Source organism: Lepidothrix coronata, unplaced genomic scaffold (assembly GCF_001604755.1).
Source record: "Lepidothrix coronata isolate B3197 unplaced genomic scaffold, Lepidothrix_coronata-1.0 Scaffold74, whole genome shotgun sequence".
NCBI classification, from domain to species: Eukaryota; Metazoa; Chordata; class Aves; order Passeriformes; family Pipridae; genus Lepidothrix; species Lepidothrix coronata.
Genome location: NW_016690254.1, coordinates 1,116,352 through 1,138,549, shown reverse-complemented (window position 1 = coordinate 1,138,549; position 22,198 = coordinate 1,116,352). Strand labels below are relative to the sequence as shown.

Below are 22,198 nucleotides of genomic sequence, written 5' to 3'. Positions count from 1 at the left end.
CTGCTTGGTCCCTCTCCTGCCAGCCCCACCACAAGGGTCTCCTACCCTGCTCAGGCTGCTCCACAGGTCTCTCATCTCACAGGGCTGCATCAATGGAGTCAAGTGACTCCTGCCTCCTCCTGCCGGAGTTCTCTCTTCCTGATGCACTTCTCATGCATCAGCCTCAATGTCTTGAAGCTTTTTGAGCTAGTACTAGCTCCCAGTTTGGTTCTGGCACAGCTTGACCACTGGCATGCCCTCTTTGCCCCTGCTGCCCTCCAACTCCTCTCACACATTCACTGTGCTCTGGTTAAAACACAGCTGATGCTCCTGCATGGCCACCAGCATTCTCAGCCTTTTCTTTAATTGCAGGGAGCCATAGGCAGTCATATACACCATTTTCAGGGCTAGTGAGGATGAGTCCTACTCTTTAGGGTGAATTGATGTCTGATTAAAAACAGTTGGCTGCAGTCCAGTAAATGTACATGGATGCCACTTTGACAGCACCAAGCAGAAAGCAAAGTTCTTCAATGTCATCATCGCTCAGAAATTATTCTGAGTTTTTATTTCTTTTTCTGCCTTGGCACTGTGCCCATCATTACTTCTCTGAAGTGTCTTCACATGGGAGATGATTCTGCATAGAGGTGAGACAAGGCAGAGAAGACTGGCACTGGATTGCAGGAATTAGAAGTCAGCTGCCTTTCTGAACTGTGAGTTGCACACCTGTAGTTTGTTCTTTCATCCTTCCTGCAGATTTCTGCAGGAAAGTGAAACACCATGGAAAATGAACACTATTAGTCCAGTAATCACCTCCAGGGGCTGGCTGTGTTCTGCAGCCATGACACACAGCCCCTGGCAGCACAAACTGAGGGGCTGGAAGTACCAGACCACCAGTTTTCTAATGGAAGGCACAAACAGTATCCCAGCAGTGATCCTGGAATGTTTTGTAGGGTGTATCTCAGACCCCCATTCCCAAAGTCCATTCTTCAGCAGCTTGACTCCAGCTATCTTAAAACTCTGGAGTACTTCTAGAAAATCAGAAATACCTCCACCGTCCTTACCTGGTGTCTTTGATTTGCCTATCATTTGAGTAAACTGCTCATTGAAAAGTTGCAAACTCCAAATCATTCAGTGATTTCAGTAAGCTAAAATACCGAGAAAAATTTCTTGCTTGAAAAATATAACATCTGTTAACCTTGAGGATTTAACACTCCTTTATCCTTCTGTAGGACTACACAGTTCAGGAGCAAGTTAGGTTTGCACTTACAAGTAGCAGCCATTCCTGGCTGTGTCCTTCACACCTCTGCCAGCCCAGCACAGAAGCCTGTTAATCATTTTGGTGCTGTGGTTACAGTAAATTAATAACAGCAAAAAGCTTTCCAAGTATTTATTACATAGGAGTGGTCTATATATTTATTATTTAGGATTTATTAAACATCATTGAGTAATTTGTGGGTGTGGAAAGGCCATTAAAAATAGAGGCTTAAAAAGATCAGTGACAGGTAAACCAAAAAGCAGATATTGTTCTCTATAATAGATATAAGGTGAGGAGATATTTATTCTGGACTGTTTCAACTAAAAAGAGTCCTAGGAAAAGCCGAAGCCTCTGCTTTGCAGCATCTCACTTACTGTGTATCTCAATTATATTAAGTTCCCATTTCTGTGTCAGAAGTAAATGGCTGGTGATCAGCTACTCCCAAACCCTTCTGACCACGCAATGGCAATACATCAATTGTGTCCCAATAGCTTATGTTCTGCTTCTAACATTTTTCTCCATTAAAATTACTCCAGCTTCAAGATGCTGTCAAACATGTTATATGACATCAATAATCCCAGAACATTTTGTTCTTTTCCATTGCAGTGCACAGTTCATCCTGCATATTCATATTTTTAACAATGTCTTGAGGATGTTCAGCTCTGGAATAGTGCACCAGGCTTTTGGAAAGTGTTTTGTTTTATTAATCAGAGTTTGTGTTTGTTCTCTCTGCAGGAGCAGTTTGAGTTTGCGCTGACAGCAGTTGCAGAGGAAGTGAATGCAATACTCAAGGCCCTTCCCCAGTGAGCAGCTCAGTCTCCTGAAGGCTCCTGCAGAATCCATCCCTCGTTTTCCTCATCCTCAGTCCCTGTGAATGTTCTTGGAAACCGTGACCTGACCTTAACTGTGTATCTTCTGTTGTAACCACATAGTGATAGGGTCCTTACAAACTCCTTTAGCTGGTAAAAGTTCAACAGTTAAAATGTGTATTCTGTTTTTTGGGGTTTTAAACAAATTTTTAAAAGTACATCAGAGCCTCGGATTAAGTGACAGAACAATCCATCTAATTCCTTTCACATCCTTAAAGCCCTGAATGTCACACTTTGAAAGCACACATTCATGTTCTTAGTAGCAAATATACAATATTGTGGGTAATTAGTGCAGTCAATATAGTCGCAGAAAACAGTGTTCTGTTATATTTGTAACTTCTCAAAAGCTGAATAAGAGGGAGGGCCTGAAGAGGATGGTGATTGTTCCCATACAATGCCAAGCTGGAGCATGAAACAGTGCTGAGGGTGTGAGTAAACACAGGTCCAGGAGGCTCTGGCAAGGAAAGCTTGCACCTTCTCATGCCAGGCTTTGGCAAGCAAATGTTTTCTTAGCTGTTGTTTACTTTTCAGCTTTGTGCCATGAGAGGAAGAAAATCTGAACCATAAATAAAACAGGCTCGCACAGTTATTGCAACTGGGGAGGTCATTTTGGTCACATTAATGGGAAGCTGGGGGATAACAAGCACAACAGCTCTGACCATGTACCTGCCACTGACAGCATGGAAAACAGAGGGTAGACTCCCCTCAGGTGATGAGAAAGGCCCTGTCAGCAATCAGGTAACTGTCTGGAGCTGTTATGGAAATGGATTGTTGGTTTTATGGGATTACTGAGGAAGAAAATGGGACTCTCCTCTTTATATTTTTTGCATTTCCCTCTGTAAAGTTCTGCAGTGCCACCCTTTTTAGCCAGGAAAATATATTTCTGTAAAAGCCTGGCTGAAGGAGAAATCTCATATCTGCATTTTATGATTCTCATCGAATTTGTCTGATCCAGAAGTTCATTGCAGCTTTCTGCAGAGACTCTGCTTGCTCCTTGTTCTGAATGATACCTATTTTAATTAAGCATGAAGGGGTAAAGCAACACACAGGTTGAATTTCAGAGACTCTTGTGTTCTCAAGATCCTCATGCCTCCTGCTGAAAAGTAGTGCTAAAGTATGTCTGTAAATGGTTTGATTTATGGAATCTTGCTTCTGTGAATTCACAGGTTTAGTTGTGGCACTCTTCTTAAGGAATTTAAATTATTGATAGAAAGTACTCTGATATGTTTGAATGAAGGGCCTGAGAGTAAAATTATTGAAGGTACCTAAGTGATCTAGGCTCTTAATTTCATTTCCAAAAAATGAATACTTGGATGCTTTTTCATATGTTATCCTACATCTCCATGACTTAAGAATCTGGGGTGCTTTTTTTTTCAAAATCTTAAGTGTGTTGTGTGCTTAAAACCATATTAGGCTAATTGTTTAACTTCAGCACTGGAAAATATATCATTGAATTTAATTTGGGAAGGGGACACTTTTATAAACTTCTAATCAATGAAATGTAAAAGATAACAGTATCACAGAGTTTTGCTGTCACAGAGGTAATGGGCATCTATTGAAATCAACCATGTTGCAATTTTGTGTCGTAGGTGTGGATATTGGTGATTTCTTCTTTTTAGCAATTAAAGAGTTACTAAAAAAAAAAAGCAGAAGGCTTGTAACTTTTTGCCATACATTTTTGTATGCTTTACTTGATATGTGCTGTTGCTTAATTTGTGCATCCCATTACTATAGCAGTGCAGAGCAGTTACTGCAGATGCCATCATCCTCTTAAGTACACATACTGTACATTAAGCCACATGTTTATTTTATGGCCTAAGCATTTTAGAGCTTTCCTAGCAATAACTAAAAAAACTAATGGAGTATAAATGAGAAAATTGCCTTTTTCATTTGATAATTTAGGTTTAACAGGATTCTTTTATTACTTTAGCTAACACAAAATTGCAGATCAGGGCAGATGAGATCGGTTTGAGCCGTATCAGCAAGTGTTTGAAGTAGATTTACTGTGAGCCATGTACTGCAGCTTTCTGAAAATACAGGTAGTTGTATGCAAACAAACTGTCCAAAGAATCAAAACTGGGGCATCCTAACAAGGCCTCTGATTATCGGGCAGAATTGTTTCCCCGTGCGAGATGCTGTGCCGTTACCTTCTGCCAATGGACTAATGGGTTTTTAGCTCAGATTTCTGCCCTGGGATTCATTAGTGTTCGCCTTCTGACTGTCCCTGTGCATACCACAAACATGCCTGACGAGCCTTTCGTTTGCACTTCAGGAATATTTTTTAATTGTTCTTTTGCAAATATTTGCATTTCGTAATAGCAATTTCAGGGTGATCCCTATTAATTCACAAGCAGCTGAGTGTGGGACTTAAATATTTCTCTTCATGCTTCGGAGTTTATTTAGCGTAGATTAGAGGGCATTAATCTTCCCCAAGGCTAATGGGGCAGGAATGTATTGTTTTATTCATACTTGTAGGCCAGTTTACATAACAGAAAGATGCAGTCTTACTCAGAGGGTTAGAGTATCTCCCACTGACCGTCATTGACAATCCTGCTATTTCAGCCATGTTTTGTACAGTTCTTCCACAAAGAGGTGCCAGGCTTATTTTGTTGACTGTAAACGATCACACAGAGTATTTTGTCTGTGCATAGCACACTGTTCACACCTCTCAATAAAAATGCCATGTTTCTGGGGGTGATAATCTGCTGTAGGCTCAATTAGCGAAATGCAGGTTTCAGTTGCACCAGGGCAATCCGGGGGGGTTTGATAATCCATTCCCCAGGAAGATGCCAAAGCCATGGATGAAGCCACAAAGATGGCTCTGCCACACAGGGCAGGTATTTGCTTTCACTGCAGTTAACTTAATCCTTGTGATCTGTCAAAGGATGATGTTCATACCAACACCCGATCACTTAACCTGACAGTGAACATGGGGTGGGTCCCATGTCCAGTGTTAGTTGAGCTTCTACCTTAAAACCAGAATCACCTGAGAGCCTGAAGTCAAATGAGATCCAGTATCTTTCCCTGTTCAATATTCTGCTTGATCTTTAGTAAACTCATTGCAATTGAAGCTTGGGCAGGTGCCTGATGCGTGGCCATAAACAGCATGTGTTTAACATTGACCGTCCTCGCGTTCTTGATAAAGACAAATTGAATGTACAGGTCCTGTTTGTGTGGTTGAATCTTTAAATGACATTTAAGGGGGTGAGCTGCAGGAGGGTGATTTAACCCCACTGCTCACAGTTTCCTTCCTCACTGGTCAGAGGGAGAAAACCCTGTTTTCCAGCTCACGCAGCTGCTGTCCCCGAGCAGGACAGTGACCTGACCAGACCCCGGGCTTGTGTAGTCACAGCGTGTCCAGGTATGTGGGATGGAGATGTGGTTCACCACCGTTGATAGTTCACAGGAGTAACAGCACAGTTGCTCTCTCCAGCCTTCGCCCTTCCCATGATATGGGTCGGGACTTAAAGGGATGGAGGGGCAGGGCAGCACCGTTCCCCAAATCCCAGATCCTCGAGGTTCAGCCCTAGCCACAGGGAAAACAGTGTGGGGTTTGCTATTGGCTTCACATGTTTCAGGTGTGAGCTCTAACCATTGCTGTTGGCCATTGTTGGTGGGACCTGGTGCAGCCCAGGTAATATCCAGTGGAAGTCCTTGGCGATTGTAAGGGCCAAGAATTAATTTCAGCAGAAAATCACATATCCAAATCTCAATGCAGCAGCAAAACAAGCAAGATTATTTTTATACAAGCTTCTAAACATTTAAAACATTTAAAAATATTTTTAAAATCTACACCCATGACTAAACCTTGTCCCTGTCTCTAGCATGCATGCAGAACCAATCCCCATCCATCCCCAGGGGAATGACAGCTATAGTACCTGTAAGGAGTTCATGCTTTATTAGTCAAGTGGAACATTAATAAAACCTGGCCCACTTCATAATTTCCAGAATAGTCATTAATTAAAAAAGCTGTTTATTGGAATAGAAAACAACTATTTGATTAGCTTTGTTACAGAACAATAGCTCTCCTAATTTTTATTCTGCATATTTTATTCTTTCTTTAGAAAATTCTCTTAAGAAGCATTTGAGATAATTCGCTTTTTAAAACTGTACAGTTTCTATGGGTTTGCTTTTTAAATGAGAGTATACTTTGTAGATTTGATTATTATATTTTTCTGTTAAGATTACATTGGGCATTACAAAAGCATTCCCCACCACAGTGAAAAGAAAGCAATCCTGTTGGTTTATTGTAAAAGAAAAAAAATAATTAAAACAAAATTGCAGAGCTGTGGCATACTCAATCCAATTAGAGCATGACTCTTTACTACTCTTCATTTACCACATGAGAAAAAAAATAAAGTTACACCAGCAAGATTTCATTTGAAGCTGTTCATGCATGCTGTTTGTACTGTATTTGATGGCATAATATTGTTTTGTTTACAACCTTTTCTTTCTTGTCATTCTATTATATTCTTTGTATGTATATAGTTTAAAAAAAAAGATTATACAAAGTATTTTGTTCTACCTCTGTAAAAATCATATTTGTGAATAAAGTCACATTGTCTGTGGATTATAGTATTGTGAATACAGCATTAACAGCTGGTGCTTTGCTTTTATTTGGGGGATGGGAGCAGTGCCAATGCCTCTTGCTGGAGAGGTGGATTTTGACTGTCCAAGGTGGGAATGTGGGACTGACAGAGAGGGGCACAAATGCCCTGCTGAGCGCTTAGAGATGCAGGTTTAATCTGCTCTGAGAAAGGATTTCAGCTTGGGTGTGTGGCCTGCACCTTCCAGGCAGACTCCTGTGTTCAGACCAGAAGGTGAAGCAGGCAAAAGAATGACTAAGTTAAAGTGACCCTCCTTGTACAACTGGCAAGTGAAAAAAAATTGGTCTGCAGCCTGTGTGATAGAGTGTACAAGTTAAAAAATGGATTAAATGGTATTCACTTTCAGGAAAATTAAAGGCAGGAAAATGTTTTGGGGCGGGAAAGGCTGGTGGATCAGAGCATCACAAAATGGCCAAGGATTTGTAGTTTTGAAATAGTAGCAGGATTCATAAAAGGATTTGAACAGGTAATGGAAAATACTCACTGTTATATTAAATAAGGTTAAGAGGAATAAAGTCTAAGGTTCCTGGACAAGCACAGCATAAAATAAACAGTCTTTTCCCTGGGGGATGGGAAGTCATTTTCCCATTAGCACTGGCCATGATATGAAGGATTGTACCTCCCATGAAATATCTATTGTTTGCTGTCATCAGAGCAGTCTTTGGGATTACACAGCCCTGGTATGGCAGTTTTCTCATGGTCTTACAATATGTGTTAAAATTTCACTTATGTTTTGAAGAAGACTTAAAATATTTTGCCACTTACCTGGAAATAACTAGAAAAACATAAACAGGAAGGTAAAACCGTCCTGGTCCAGCTCACATCCTTCCCATCAGAAGAATCACATTTTACATTCTTTAACCTTGTTTATGTAGTTGCATGTTTTAATATCTATGCCTTTCTCAGTGTAAGAAGGTGACTTTCATCTTGGAAGCAAAATATATGCACCATTATAGCTATTTTCCTGTTGGTGTAATTTAGGAGGTCTTTCATCTCCAAGATAGCTTTCTGAAACCTCTGGTAACATCAGATGAAGGACAAAAAGAGAAATGCATTTAACTGTATAACTACTAGATCATTATGAATCTTCAAGACAAACACAAAAGCCATCAGTTGTGCATACATTGACTCATGCAGGCAGTGCTTGCTTTGTTTTCATGCTGCACAGGTACACACAGCTCCCCGGTGTTCCAGCTGTAGGACAGTGTCTCAGCTCTGCCAAGGGACACCACTTTGTCACTGTTAGTCTTGGGTTTGAATTTATGGTTCTAGCTTATTATCAGTATGGCAGACTGGGTGTTGGCTTCTGCTGGGGCTCGGGAAAGAGCTGGGTTTGAGTGTCGGCCTGGAGCACCCCCAGCAGACTTGAATCCTCCTGCTGCACAGCCCATGAGGTGATAACACTCCTCCCTCCTCTAAGCCTGAGCTGCTCATGCTTTTGGGGAAGCAGGAGGATACAGCACTCAGTAAACGGGGTCAGAAGGAAAGAGCTGCCCATCTGCTATGCTGCTTGGTGCCAGCCCAAAAGGGAGTCTGGCTAGTGCTCCCAGGTGAACTACTGCAGCCCCATGTAGAGTATAAAAGCCAGGAACTTTTCCAGTTGCCCACAATTCCTCAGGATTTTATTTTTAGAACTTATTGTAAAACTTAAGTGCTGGTGGGGCAGGTATTTCTGTTTTGAATGCTGAGCAAAGACTACACACCCACAGGGAAGGGTAACTGGTAGGCTGGGTTTAGTCTTGGTTTATGCATAGAATCTTTCAAGAACAGTGTGCTTGAAACAGCTGAGTCCTTGGGGAAATTCTTACTGCAATGAAGTTAAGTCAAAAATTAATTTCTCCCCTTGAGAATGCAGCAGTTATCCCCCCACATGCAGGTAAATCAGCAATACAGGTAAAAGACTCAGCGTTGATGACCAGCCAGGGAGATTCAGACTTAAGTATGGTTTGGGCTATATGGCTGATGTATTGCCCTGCATCAGGCTTTTCTTGTAGGAATTTTGGCCAGAGTTCTCAAAGATATAGGAGGGTGTTACTCCATCTTTTCCAGCATATATTACAGGTGGGTTTCATCTCAACCAACCTCTGAGCAGCCATGGACTTCTACAGACGAACAACTCATCACAAGCTTCCTCTATAGTCAATGAAGAAAAATAAGCATTTTTAGGGTGTGAATTATCTAGTTTGGCTGTCCACTTCAACATAAGGTTATTCATCCAATCCCCCCCCTCCCCCCACTCTGAAACAGGGAGCACCAAAATTTAACCATGTGCTAGGTAGAAAAGCATTTCTTTTCTGTATTGTAAACCTATTCCCTTGTAACTGTATTGGATCACTTGGGAGAAAAAGGAAAGTGATTTCTGATTGTATAGACCTTGAATTTATAGACTTCCTTATCCTATTCCTCCTTAGTTTCTCCTGTTCCACATAGAAGACTCATTTCTCCCCTTACAGAAGCTGTCCTGTGCCTTTGATCACCCTTCACCTTAATTTGCCCAATTCTGTTTCTGCTACGCTCTGAGGCCCAGGCTGTGGTCCACTGTCACACAGTGATGTTTTTATATTTTTTCCTTTTCTTTCAAATGTCTAAAATTTTGTTGCCCTTCTCCACTACTGAACGCTGAAGAGGTGCTCACAGACCACCTTCATTCACACTAAATCCTTTTCTTCAGGTCGTCATTGTGTCTTTATTTTTAGAGATGTGTATTTTATGCCGTACATTAGTTTGTGTTTATCACCAGTGACCTCATCTGCATCTTCACAGTCCTAGATTATCACAAGGTCTCTCCATGATGCTTCATAGCTACTTTTGTTTTTATAACCCTAGATAATATGTGTCATTCACACTCAGCCACCTCACTATCATCTCCTCTTTTTTAACATGGTTTATATTGAGGAATCACTACAAAACCAGTACCTTTCTTCACAGATCTTTCTTATGTTTTAATCACTCATTAACCCACAAAAAACCTTACTCTGAATCCACTGGCTACTCAGTTTCTGTAAGAATCTTTCATGAGATAGCCTTTGCCAAATGGTTTCAAGAAAACCAAATACACAATATCACCTACACTCACTGGTTCCTTCAAAGCCTCTTAGTAGGCTTTTGAGGCACAACTTCCCCCTGCAAAAGCTATGTTGCTCCCCTCCCCTTTACACCATCAGTTATGTAGGATCTAGACACAAGGGGGTGGATGCAGCTTATAGAGTAAGACACCTACTAAAATAGCTTTGGTATCCTTTTGCAATCAGTGCAGAACTACTAAATAGGCTTTAAATGGAGCTATAGAGCTCATCTAGTGCAACCCCCAGGCAACACAGCACTTGGAGCACATGGCTCAGGTCATTTCCGGAAAACTTTTGAGTATCTCCACAGATGAAGACTACTCTTGTCCTCTTAGTGAAAAACATCTTTTGAAGACCTAGCTGAAATTTCCCTTGATGCAGATTGGTTGCCAGTCAGCTCCCCAAAAGGAAATGCCCACACTTGTACAGACAAATCCCTCTCTAGGCTTCACTACCAAGGTTGTCATTTACTTTAGAGGACACTAAGGCATGGGGCACACATGGAAGCATTTATATTTAAGTGTCTTAATCCATGAGCTGAATCCCACACTCTGGGCAGGATTCAATGCTTATTGGTAAGTTTTGGAAGACACTGCATGTGCTATGGGTACCCTGCCTGGCCTCTGGCACTCATGCTGAATGGCTGAGAGCCTGAGGGCTTGTGTTTTGTTTGCCAGCCCTGTGCTGATGGCTTAAATCCCCTAAAGTGCCTCAGATGATGTTAGATGCCAAATCATGTGTCTAGCAGTTGGATTCTGTAGCTTCTACCAAAATTCAAGGAGGGAATTTCAGAGAACAGCAGTTTCCCAGATAACCCACCACTCCTAAAGGGGCAGCAGCTTCTGAAAACCCAGCCATCAGTACTGGATTCAAGGCAGGGCTGTGAATTCAGCAGCAGACAGCACTGACTGAGTGTATGCCAAGCCTGGTCATGAGGTGCTGCAATGACCACAGTAGGGCACAACTGGAGAACAGCCCCTATGCTGGGTAGCACTTAGTGGCTTTGTGCACCTCACAGCTGGTGACAGCACTGCGTGGGATCATAGGCACTGCTGCTTTCCAGCACAAGAGGGGAAAAAAGGGAAAACTGGTCAAAAACTTGAGTTCATGTAAAAAAAAAACACCTAGTAAACAGCAGTGTTCTAGCAGCATTTGTTTCTAAACATGGCTTCCACTTCCTTCACACAGGAAGTCTGCTTAATTTTCCAGCATGTTTCATTTGTGTTGTCCAAATTAGAAATGTTTGTTCCTGCATGTAGATATTACGATAGAGAGTGAGCATGAGCAAGACCAGTTCTTGTGGTGTTACTGATGTTACACCTAATCTGTTGGGCAGAAGCCAAAGAGGACCCACAGCTTTGTGATCCTGATAAAAGCATTGCCAAGGTTGAAAGGAAGCCAGTGCTTTTGTAAGTTGCTGAAGGGGAAAAAAAAACCTACCGCTTTTTCCAGAATTACCTTTTGATTATTTATACATTTCTTTCCATGAGCAGGAATACATATTGCTTTTTGAAAAGGGAGATTGATTTAACATCTGGCGTGTCTAGCCGTGCATGGTTGAAGGAGCCGGATAAGCGACCTGACTTAGTGAGGTGTTCCTTAGAGAACAGAAGGTCTTTAGCATTGACTTTCTTATCTGTTCTACTGTTCATTTTAAGTAGAGCCTGCATTTTTATTTTATTTTATTTAAATAAGGTAATATAGAAGCTGAAGTAACAAGCTGGGATCTATTAGGATTAATCTGAAATTAATTACACTTCTGCCCATCCCATCCATTTCCATTGCAAAGACCCTCAAGATAGGAAATCGAGCCAAACTGTGCTCCTAAGCAGTTAGGTAGGATTTGGACTTCCTTAAAGTTATAGCACTAAATGCTGAGCTTTTTGAAGAAACACTTAGGTTATGTTTGTTATGTTAAATTACATTCTTATTTTTCTCTGCAGTTCAGAGGGTAAAGACGTTATAACATGATGAGATAATGAGATGACTTGAGAAATAAAACATTTTTTGATGCACTACTGCCTCCTACACTTTCAGGTATTTTGTTCTGAAAGATTTCATTATAGCTGTGTTTGCTGAACCTGACCTTACACCATGTCTTGCTTGGATTCTCAGTTGTGCCAAACTCCTGCCCTGCTCAACTTCCACCTCCTTTATCCTCTGTGGCCAAGACGCCAAATGGAGATGGACATGCTGTGTAGCCTGGTGCCCTTCTGACAACCCTCTGACATGGGTGTGAGGCATAAGAACAGAAACCTTGCAGGAAAGATGTGGGTTCTTACTCTTTAGCAGAGAGGATACAGCAGAGGTTCCCAAATCATCACATTCACCAAGGAACGTAATAGGTGGCCAGCATTGTAGTGGTTTGCCAGTGTTGTCATCTCATTACCAAGCAAGTTCCAGTCTCTAATAACCTTGTTCTTCTTGGTACGAAAAAGAATGGGTTTTGTTGGTGTTACAGATATTTATTCTGGGAGAACTTCACAGATCATTTCTTTTTACATCTAACTTGCTTTTCTGTAACATCTAACATGCACAAAACCACATAAATATCCACAAAAGTTCTTTTTTTAGTAGAATGCTGACTTGTAAAAGCTTTCGTAATTTTCCTTGTGAATTCCACTCCTATAAAAGCAGGGCTTATGTAAATGGCAGACATAAACAGCCCAACCATACATAACCAACGCTGTTCCCCCCTCCTAAAGCAGACTCCTGCAGCTACATATATGAGTCTAGCTGCATCTGACCAGTATGAGTCACTAAGACCATCACATTTTAAATGTTTTTTCAGAATAGATGGCTGGTGTTGCATGAGTTATGCTATTTCTAATGCATGTCAATTAATTAACAATTTAATGCTGGCTGAAAATGCCATTATTGCTTTTACTTTTGGTTCTGTGAAAGCTCATTTAATATTGTTAAGTATTTTAAGTCAGAGAAAAGTAATTTAATTACTTGTCTGAGTTTCTCTTTAATGTACAGTGAGATATGAACGTTTGGGCAAGAGGGAAAGGGAGCATCAGGGTCTTGATAAACTCCTCCTGCCTGAGCACAGTATCAGGGAATGCACTGCCAGGTTAGACCTTCCAGGAGAAGAGGTGAGAGCACAGCAGTGTAACACTAACAGATATTTAAAAGCCCTCTAATAAGTATTCACTTACACACACAGTTTCCTCTCACCATCCCATCTGCTCCTCTACCCTTCAGTCAGTAATGTAGACATAGGAGGTGGGATTTGCTTCTGCTAATCCAAACAGCTAAAAATTAAGTGGTAGTCCCAGCTAATCCTTTCATCTTGCTCCCAGATCAGCAGAGAGAGAGAAAGAGTGGTAAGTTGCTTAGCCCAGAATTGTTTGTGGGCTGAAAGCGGAAAAATACTGTTCCCAGTGGAACATACAGGCTGGGCGATAGGTAGGCAGGAGGTTACTGAAATAGCTTCCTTTGCAGAAGGAAAGCATCATGAGATGTGGAGGGACTCCCACCTGCCCATGGGCTTTCCCCTGAAAGTTGCCATTCCCCAGTGTGTCCAGGGCTCCAATCAGGGAAACTGCATCTCTCACAGGAACATTGCACTGCCTGAAGGCAACTGCTAGACTCAGCTCCCACAAGCCCTCCCTGATATGCCAGCAGGACTGCAGGACAGAGCTGAGAGTGAGGACTGCCCCTGTATAAGCCAGGGTTTTGTGAGGATTATGAATAATTGGCATTTTGAAGTTACACACACAAAAAAAAAGACTTTTGCTTTTGTTGTTTAGCTGGAGACTATAAAACCAATATCAGATAGTATTCCAGCTCTTAGGGCTATCCCATGTGCTGCGACAGAGGTTTGCTCTTCTGCCATCTTCAAACTTTTAATTTGCTAGATACTCATGATGAGAGTGCAGGTGGTGGCCAGTACATCTGGGATCTTGAACCAGAGCTGAGAAGCTGCCCTGGCATGGTGTGAAATGGCTCAGGAATAGATGGGGATGGAAGGTAACTTGTTTTTACAAAGTTTGAAGCCACCTGCATGATGTTGCAGCCATATGGGTTAGTACCCTGTCCAGACCAGAGATGCAGAATCACCTCCTGGCCCACAGTCCTTCTTTTCATCATATATTGGACAAAATTTCAGCACCAAGCACAGGAGGGAGAGACCAGCACCAAGAAAGCTGAGCCTCACCTCAACATGAGATATGCTGATAATGGCTTTATTTTGTGAATGACAAGATCTTCGTCCCCTAGAGAGATGGACATAAATTCATTAGCCAAGTAAAGGGCTCAGAGGTGAATCATGACAGGCCTGGTAATCTGATAAAAAGAAATGTTTCCCTATTAAAATACAAATGAAAATTTTTATTATTTTTACTTAAAAACCTTGCCTTTCCCATTGAAAGGCTAGCAGATAAAGGATGTCATATAGATCACTTTTGTTGGCTCTGTGAAAAAGTGAGCTATGGACAGGAGGGGATGGGGCAGGTTTGCACTTTTCACCTGGCTGGTCTGGAGACTTTATTGCTCTTATTCCTTATGTCTTTTCTCCTTCCTGTCTGCCAGGCTACTATAATCTGGTCTACTTTCCTATTTAACCTAACATCAGTAGCTCCACTGTCTCTGAACACCTTCTGGGGGCAACAAAATGAGTTTGTAGTGCCTTGCTAACTTTCTTCCTGATACTTTTTTTCTAAGATTTTTGAAAATGCATTTTGTTGGACAACTAATAGGACTGTGCCTGTGACCTTTGACTGCAGATTTATGTTAGTTTTTCTGCCAACACCGTGGGGGTTTTCCCATTGTGGACCATACCTTGCCTACAGATGTTTATCTGTACAACTATCTGTTGCTGTTACATATATATATATATATATATATATATATGTGTGTGTGTGTGTGTGTGTGTGTGTGTGTGTGTATATATATCTCTCATAGATCCATACATAAATAAAAAACAGCAGGTGGGGGGAAAAAAAGAATAATTAGGAGCACAGCTATGTGGACAGCCAACAGATGGATAAATGTACCTCCAGACATTTATGCTGGATAAAATAGCATCAGAGCACTCCTACCAGGCACATGTTCACTTACTCATGGTTGGGCATCTATAGATTTTGGTGTAGGAGACGTCCACCCCTTCGCTACCATATTGGCTCTGCTAAGAGCTGGGAGTCATTTTGCACGTGCTGGTGTCCCTGTACCTGGTTGGCAGCAGTGCCTCTCCCACCAGTCCCCTCCACTGACTCCACCAACACAAGGTGGTTCTAACTGGTAGGAAAGTGCAAATCTGATAGCCTCCCAGTAAGATATTTCTCACTGCTGATGTGATTTTTGATGTGTTTGAATTAATTAAAGGGACATGGTTAGGGACAAAGCTCTAAAGAGGAAGTCTTTAAATTTGGTTTCCTACTGGAACAAAAGGGACGAACAAATACTTTCATTAATGCCACATATAAACTGGGATGTGCATCTAGAAAATGGCACAAACTGAGGCTGACTCCTCTCTCTCCCTTGTGTGGCCATACAGAGTGGGTCAGGGTGCAAAATACAAAGTCAAGCTATCTGAGCTGCTGCAAGGATTCTTGGGGTTAATTAAACAAATAATTGAAAAATTTTAGATTGGACTTTTTTTTTTAATTGAAAAAGTCCACTTCCCAACTGGCTCGAAAGTCAGCTGCTAAACTGACAGATTTCTATTGAAAAAAATCTACATTTGGTGAAAAAATTCAATGGAGAAAATGTCACTGAAAATACACTCTTCGAGACCCTTTGGTTCAAAGGACCCTTTCCTGAGCCTTGGCTACCCCAGACTAAGAATTTAGCCCAGTCCCCACCTCTTCTGGTTAGAATAAGAAATTCCATTTTTGTTTTTTTCTTGCATAAACATTCGGGCTGGATTCTGTGCATTTGCCACCTGCAGGATTTTGAGGGATAAAAAATAGCACCTATCATGTCCAGAAACATTCGATCACAAAAATCACCTCAGACTTTGAGGAGCTTCATGGCTGCAGAGATAGTCACAAACACTTTGCCTACTGTTAGCCTAAAAGACAAAAACTAAAAGGTAATTTAGAACACAAACAGATGTTCAAAAGGTTGTGATAGATGTCATTTCAAGCATTCTGACCCTTGGGATTTCAGTCCTAATGGTTCCATTCCTGGGGGTTGACATGTGTCCTCTAGTTTCCTGTCCCACACCTGAGATTCTTGGGTCACCTGCCATGTCCCAAGAGGACAGGGGAACAGTGACACTTAGCTCACCAATGCATTGTTCACATCTGTAGCTGGTGGCATGAGTTTTCCTCGTTGCATCCACCCAAACAGGCAGTGGGGGATTGCCCTGGTTTAACCCCAGCCAACACCCAAGCCCCACGCAGCTGCTCGCTCAGTCCCCCGCCAGCGGGATGGGGAGAGAATTGGAAGAGTAAAAGTGAGAAAACTCAGGGGTTGAGATAAAGACAGTTTAACAGGTAAAGCAAAACCCTCACACACAAGCAAACTAAACAAGGAACTGATTCACCACTTCCCAAGGACAGGCAGGTGTTCAGCTATCTCCAGGAGAACAGAGTTCCATCACGCAGAATGGTGACTTGGGAAGACAAACATCATCTCTCCAAATGTCCCCCACTCCCTCTGCCTTCCCTCCACTTTATATACTAAGCATGGTGCCATATCATGTGGGATACCCCTTGGGTCAGCTGGGATCAACTATCCTGACTGTGTTTCCTCACAACACCTTGTGCATCTCCAGCCCTCTTGCTGGCAGGGCAGTATGAAAAGCAGAATCAGTGCTGGCTCTGTGCAAGCCCTGATCAGCAACAGCAAAAGCATCTCTATATTATCAACACTGTTTTCAACACAAATCCAAAACACAGCCCCATACAAGCTACTGTGAAAAAAATTAACTCTATCCTGGACAAAACCAGCACAGGGATACCCTTTACATTATCCTCCCTTTAAATCATTGCCTGACAGATACATTTACTGCTTATTTCCTTCTCTTTCTGAGTGTTTAAGAGAAGTTTTGGAACTCACCACAGTACTCGTTTTGGAGCAGGCAGGATGAAGAGATTTATTGTTCCAGACACAATCCTGACACTGCCTAGTCCACAGAAGAGGTGTTAGGAATTCTATCCCTACCCAGCCATACTGCACAAGAGGAATACTGAACTCTTCTGCCTGACCCAGCTGCCAGCCTACATCTCGTATGCTCTGTGCTACCACAGCAGTCATTCCCATGCTCACCAGGACAGCCTGTACTTGCATATGCCACTTCCTTTGCAGTCAGTGCTTGGAAAATCACCCCTGCCAGCTCCAGGGACTGAAGTCCTTCATCTGCAGCACAGGAATGGGAACACTTTTAATAAGGCTGACGGGACACTGCCCTGCCTCCGAGGGCAATCCATGCTCCTTCACCAGCCACTGCAGGAACCATGGAAGGTGTTCACACCAGCTTCTTCATGGGTCTAATTTACAGGTCTAAATTAGCAGCCTGAAGTTATTAGCTTATCAGTGGTTGGAGGTAAATGCTGGACCCCTTGACTAAGCAAACCTGCTCCCATTGCGGCAGCGGGAGCTGAGATCTCACCTGCAGTATTTAACCCAGACACCAAATTTTGTGTGAGCACCACTCCTCCCTCAGAGGAAGGTGAGCCTGGCCATGTCCCTGCCAGTCCCCTGAGCAGGTCATGTTGGCTTGGCCAGCCTCAGTCCATCCCCAGGGAGTGCAGGGGCAAGGCAAGCTGCACCACTGGTTGTTAGAGTGGGAGAATGAATGATTGTCACAGACTCAGTTAGGAGCTCTCAGACAAATTGCTGAGACATATCAAATGTATGTGATGGAAGACTAAAAAGTGAAACTCTGAAATCATGAAATTATTCTTGCTCTTAGCTCCCCTGGGCCTTATCCAGCAAATGCTTGACTTGGCTTTTCCATATAGCACTACTGGTTTCAGGAACAATGTTCACAGCGTGTTTTATAGACCTGGGTCCTTATTTTATCCATCTGCATTTCTCCTCTAATTTATTGACTTCTCCAGCTCTGATGATTAGGTCAGGCAGTGTCACATGCTTCAAGTACTGAGGCCAATTAACACTCTTTCTGGGTGACCAGGATTGCTGATCGATTAAGCTGCTCCATCCCACTGAGATTCCTTGCTGTTGCAAAGGCAGTCACATAGTCATATAAAATGCATTGAAATAGAATTAATGAAAAGGCAGGCCTGAATGACAGCTGAAATGTTTTTTTTTTGTTTCTGGAAGGAACCCAAGGAGGGGTTTATTGGACTCCTCTTCCCAGCACTTGCAAAGAAATAACAACTGTTATTAAAAGAAAGCTTTTTGGGGAGGGGAGAGGAATTCAGTTCAGCAAAATGGATAGAACCAGCTAAAATAATCTCTAAATGAAATAATCCTCCTCTTCCAGAAAATGGTGAAACTGGGAAATCATAGCGATAATAAAATTGAGGCTTCTTCTAAAAGATATACACATTTAGCATACTCCCATCTACCCAGGAAAGATGCCTTTTTAAACAATATTTCAAAGCTGTAGAGCTCATGTTCCTCAATTTTTTAACAATCAAATTAAAATGAAATTAACTGAGTGCAACCATGTACATGACCTTGAAGAGCTGCACTGACAATATTTTTTTTTTGGAAAAAAGAAATGATGCTAAGAGGCACAAGAGTCTGCTGGATACCCTTGCAATAGGTAACACTGGAGAAATGGAGAGGGTATTCTGTCTGCTGGAGGTGACTCTCAGCCCACATGGTACTGACTCTTTCTGAGAGTGGATCAGACCAGCCCAATCTACCACCAGAGACATCCCTTGGACGTTGATCCGATTTTTCTCACTCCAGACAGAACAGCTAAGAAAGCGATCCACTTAATTGGATAAAAAGCAAGCTCTCATCATTTTTTTCTGACTAAATATTTCTTTAGAATAGCACTGGGCAGTTGCAGGGCCACCACTACAATGCAAGTGAAACTTGGATGAATAGCACCACTAGCTACTAATCTGCATAAGAATCATTGAATCATGGAATAATTTGGATTGGAAAGGACCTTTAAAAGTCCATCCCCTTTCAATAAGCAGGGACAACTTCACCTACATCAGGTTGCTCAGAGCCCTCTCCAACCTGATCTTTAATGTTTCAAGGGATGGGGCACATCTACCACCTCTCTGGGCAACGTTACAGTGTTTCTCCACACTTATCATTAAAAATTTTTTCCTTATATATTGTCAAAATCTACCCTCTTTTAGTTTAAAACCATTACCTCTTGTCCTATCACTGTAGGCCCTGACAAAAAGTCTATCCACATCTTTCTTATAAGCTCCCTTTAGGTACTAGAAGGTGCTTTACGGTCTCCCTGAAGCCTTTTCTTCAGACTGAACAACTCCAACTGTCTCACCCTGTCTTTATAGGAGAGGTGCTCCAACCCTCTGATCATTTTTGTGGCTTCCTCTGGACTTGCTATAAGAGTTCCATGTCTTTCCTGTGCTGGAGATCCTTGAACTGGACACAGTACTCCAGGTGGGGTCTCACAAGAGCAGAATCAGGGGCAGAATCACATTCTTTGACCTGCTGGCCATGCTGCTTTTGATACAGCTCAAGATACAGATGGCCATCTGGGCTGCAAGCTCACATTGCTATCTCATGTCCAGCTTTTCATCCACCAGCACCCCCAAATCCTCTGCAGGGCTGATCTCAATCCCTTCATCCCCAGCCCGTGTTGATACCAGGGTTTGCCCTGATCCATGTGCAGCACCTTGCACTTGACCTTGTTCAACATCACCACTTCTCAAACTTTTCCAGATCCCTCTGGATGGCATCCATCCCTCAGGCATGTCAAGCACACCACACAGCTTGGTGTCATCAGGAAAGTCACTGAGGTCACTCTCTGTCTCACTGTCCATGTCACTGATGAAGACATCACTTAGCACTGGTCCCACCACAGATCCCTGAGGGACACCACCTGTCACCCACCTCCATTTGAACATTGAGCCACTGACCACTACTCTCTGGATGTGAGCATCCAACCAATTCCTCATCTGCTGAACAGTCCACTCTTTAAACCCATATCTCTCCCATTTAGGAAGCAGGATGTTTTGGGGGACCGTGTCAAAGACGTTACAGGAATCAGAGAAACGACATCTGTAGCCCTTCCCTTGTCCACTGATAGAGTGACCCCATCGTAGAGGCCACTTGGTTGGTCAGGCAGGACTTGCCCTTGGTGAAGCCCTGCTGGTTGTATAGAATCACCTCCCTGTTCTCCACGTGCCTTAGCAAAACATCTGCTGGGAGGATCTGTTCCATGATCTTGCCAGGCACAGAGGTGAGGCCAACAGGTTGGTAGTTCCCAGGGTCCTCCTTTCTACCCTTTTTGAAGATGGATGCAATGTTTTCTTTTTTCCAGTCACCTGGGACTTTGCCTGACTGCCATGACTTTTCAAATATCATGGAGAGTGGCTTGGCTGCTACATCAGCTAATTCCCTCAAGGCTCTGGGTTACATCTAATCTGATCCCTTAGCCTTATGTATATTCAGGTTCCCCAGGTGGTCACAAACCTGATCTCCCAGTGGGAGGGACTTTGCTCCCCCAGTCTCTGCCTTGCAGTCCACTTGAGAGGTTTGGAAAGAGAGGCTGCCAGAGAAGACTGAGGGGAAAAAAGAAGCAAAAGTTCCTGTGTGTTGTGAGTTGTCTACACAGGGCAGGGCCAGAGCCATGGTAGAGAGGGGAGCTGAATCACTGGATGACAGCAACTTTTATCAGCTTTTTTAGGTAGCTGGAGCCTCAGGCCTCTCAGAGAAGCTCAGCATAGGCACTCTAGCATATTTCACATTAAATGATGCTCAGCTTTCCATTTTATCTTTTGTAAACTGCTAAGAAATACTTCTCTGACACTAATGCAAGCTGAGCTGACACTGAGGCTTACAGCCTCTGAAAAAAAATAATCGGTGAGAGTGCAGTCAGAAATGAGGCTTGGGAAAGGCAGAGGAAAGCTGGAGTGAAAGGCAAGCAGAGGGTTCAATCTGCAGAGCAGGGATCTGGGAACACCAAGGTAGGAGAACACAACACACAAGACATTTGCATTTTCCTTTCAGTCGAAAACTGTTATTTACCCAAGGGCAACCCTAATGTCTCTGGCTCAGGTGAGCATCCTCTGTACCAGGCACAAACCCACCACAAGGTCTGCTCCAAGGGTTAAAGCCTAACTGCACGAGACAGATGAAAGTTGAGGATGGAGGGAGGCAAATTATATTTTAGCTGAAGGCAATGTAGAAAACCTGAAGAGGTTCCCAGTCTGACAGGCTGGGTTTGTGTGGCAGAACATCTTCCCGTGGGACAAGGTCCAGTTCTGAATCTTGACTCCTTGTCCTACAATTTTCAAGGTCATTTCCTGCTAGGGCTCCTGACCTGCCTTATTATTATTGTTTTCATATGTTTCTGTTTTATTTCTATGGCACACTGTTTATAACAACTGAGAGAAGAAGCTGCGTGTTTTAAAGGTCTGCTGGTGAAACAAAGTCACGTCCATGGCAAATCCTGTCTAAGCCTGGTTGAAGATCTGACACAGCTTTGTAGATGCGAAGTATCCTGTTAGCAGCACTAAAGATTTGGATACAACAGACCTACACAGGACACTGTGAAAACGGGATTGCGTTGTCTCCAAACCTTCTCTTGGGTATGTGGATGATTTCCCCTGTGATCTATACCTTCTGGCTCCTTGGATTGGACAGTCTCTAATGCCAGTCGATTCATCAGCTTTCTGCAAAAAGAAAGTAATTTTGGAAAGCTGAAACATGGTCTTAATTAACATGCTATTGTGGTTAATCTGTTTTACCAATCCCTTAATACAGAGAATCAATAGTTACAGACATCAAAGTTGATGAGTTCTCTCATAGGAAAAGAAAAATCTATAAAACATAGATGGTTACACTTCTCAAAGCTGCAAATTAAAAACAATGAGTTTCACTAAACTGTACCCCAAGGTGAAAATTGCTGATATTTTAACTGAGCCTACAGCTGGCTCCTGGGCCAAAATTATTGTGCAGCCCTTTGAGCAGAAGGAGGACTGGGACAACTGCCTTCATAACCTTCCTACCTTGAATGGCACCTCAGTGCATAACTTGGTGGATTTGCAAAAATAATAATTTTCTTAGTACAGTCCAACCAAAAGGCTGTGACAGTTATCTAAATACAACAAGCCTTGCAGACTTGTTGAGAAAATTTACCAGGCACAGTATTAACTGACATTACCTGACTTTTACTGTGATTGATGAAAGTCAAATGTAAATCATAAGATACTTACCTGTCAAAAAATTCTCTGCCAGGGAGTATAATATTTTTCAATTTCAAAGTAAGCCAGAAAGATGTATCTTTGCAATAATATGGTAACTTCTTTAATATTCTACAGACTGAAAAAAACTAAGATCTGGCCAACTTCC

General features: G+C 42.4%; 1 protein-coding gene across 1 annotated transcript in view; it reads left to right on the top strand.

Annotated features, from left to right (window-relative positions):
- Nucleotides 1-6,695, top strand: part of PTPRN2 (protein tyrosine phosphatase, receptor type N2) — a 577,227-nt gene extending 570,532 nt beyond the window's left edge. Inside the window, exon 22 of the mRNA XM_017819358.1 lies at nt 1,970-6,695. Coding sequence (XP_017674847.1) covers nt 1,970-2,041 — 72 coding nt within the window. The 3' untranslated portion in view covers nt 2,042-6,695. The remainder of the gene's footprint in view (nt 1-1,969) is intronic.
- The last annotated feature ends 15,503 nt before the right edge of the window (nt 6,696-22,198 follow it).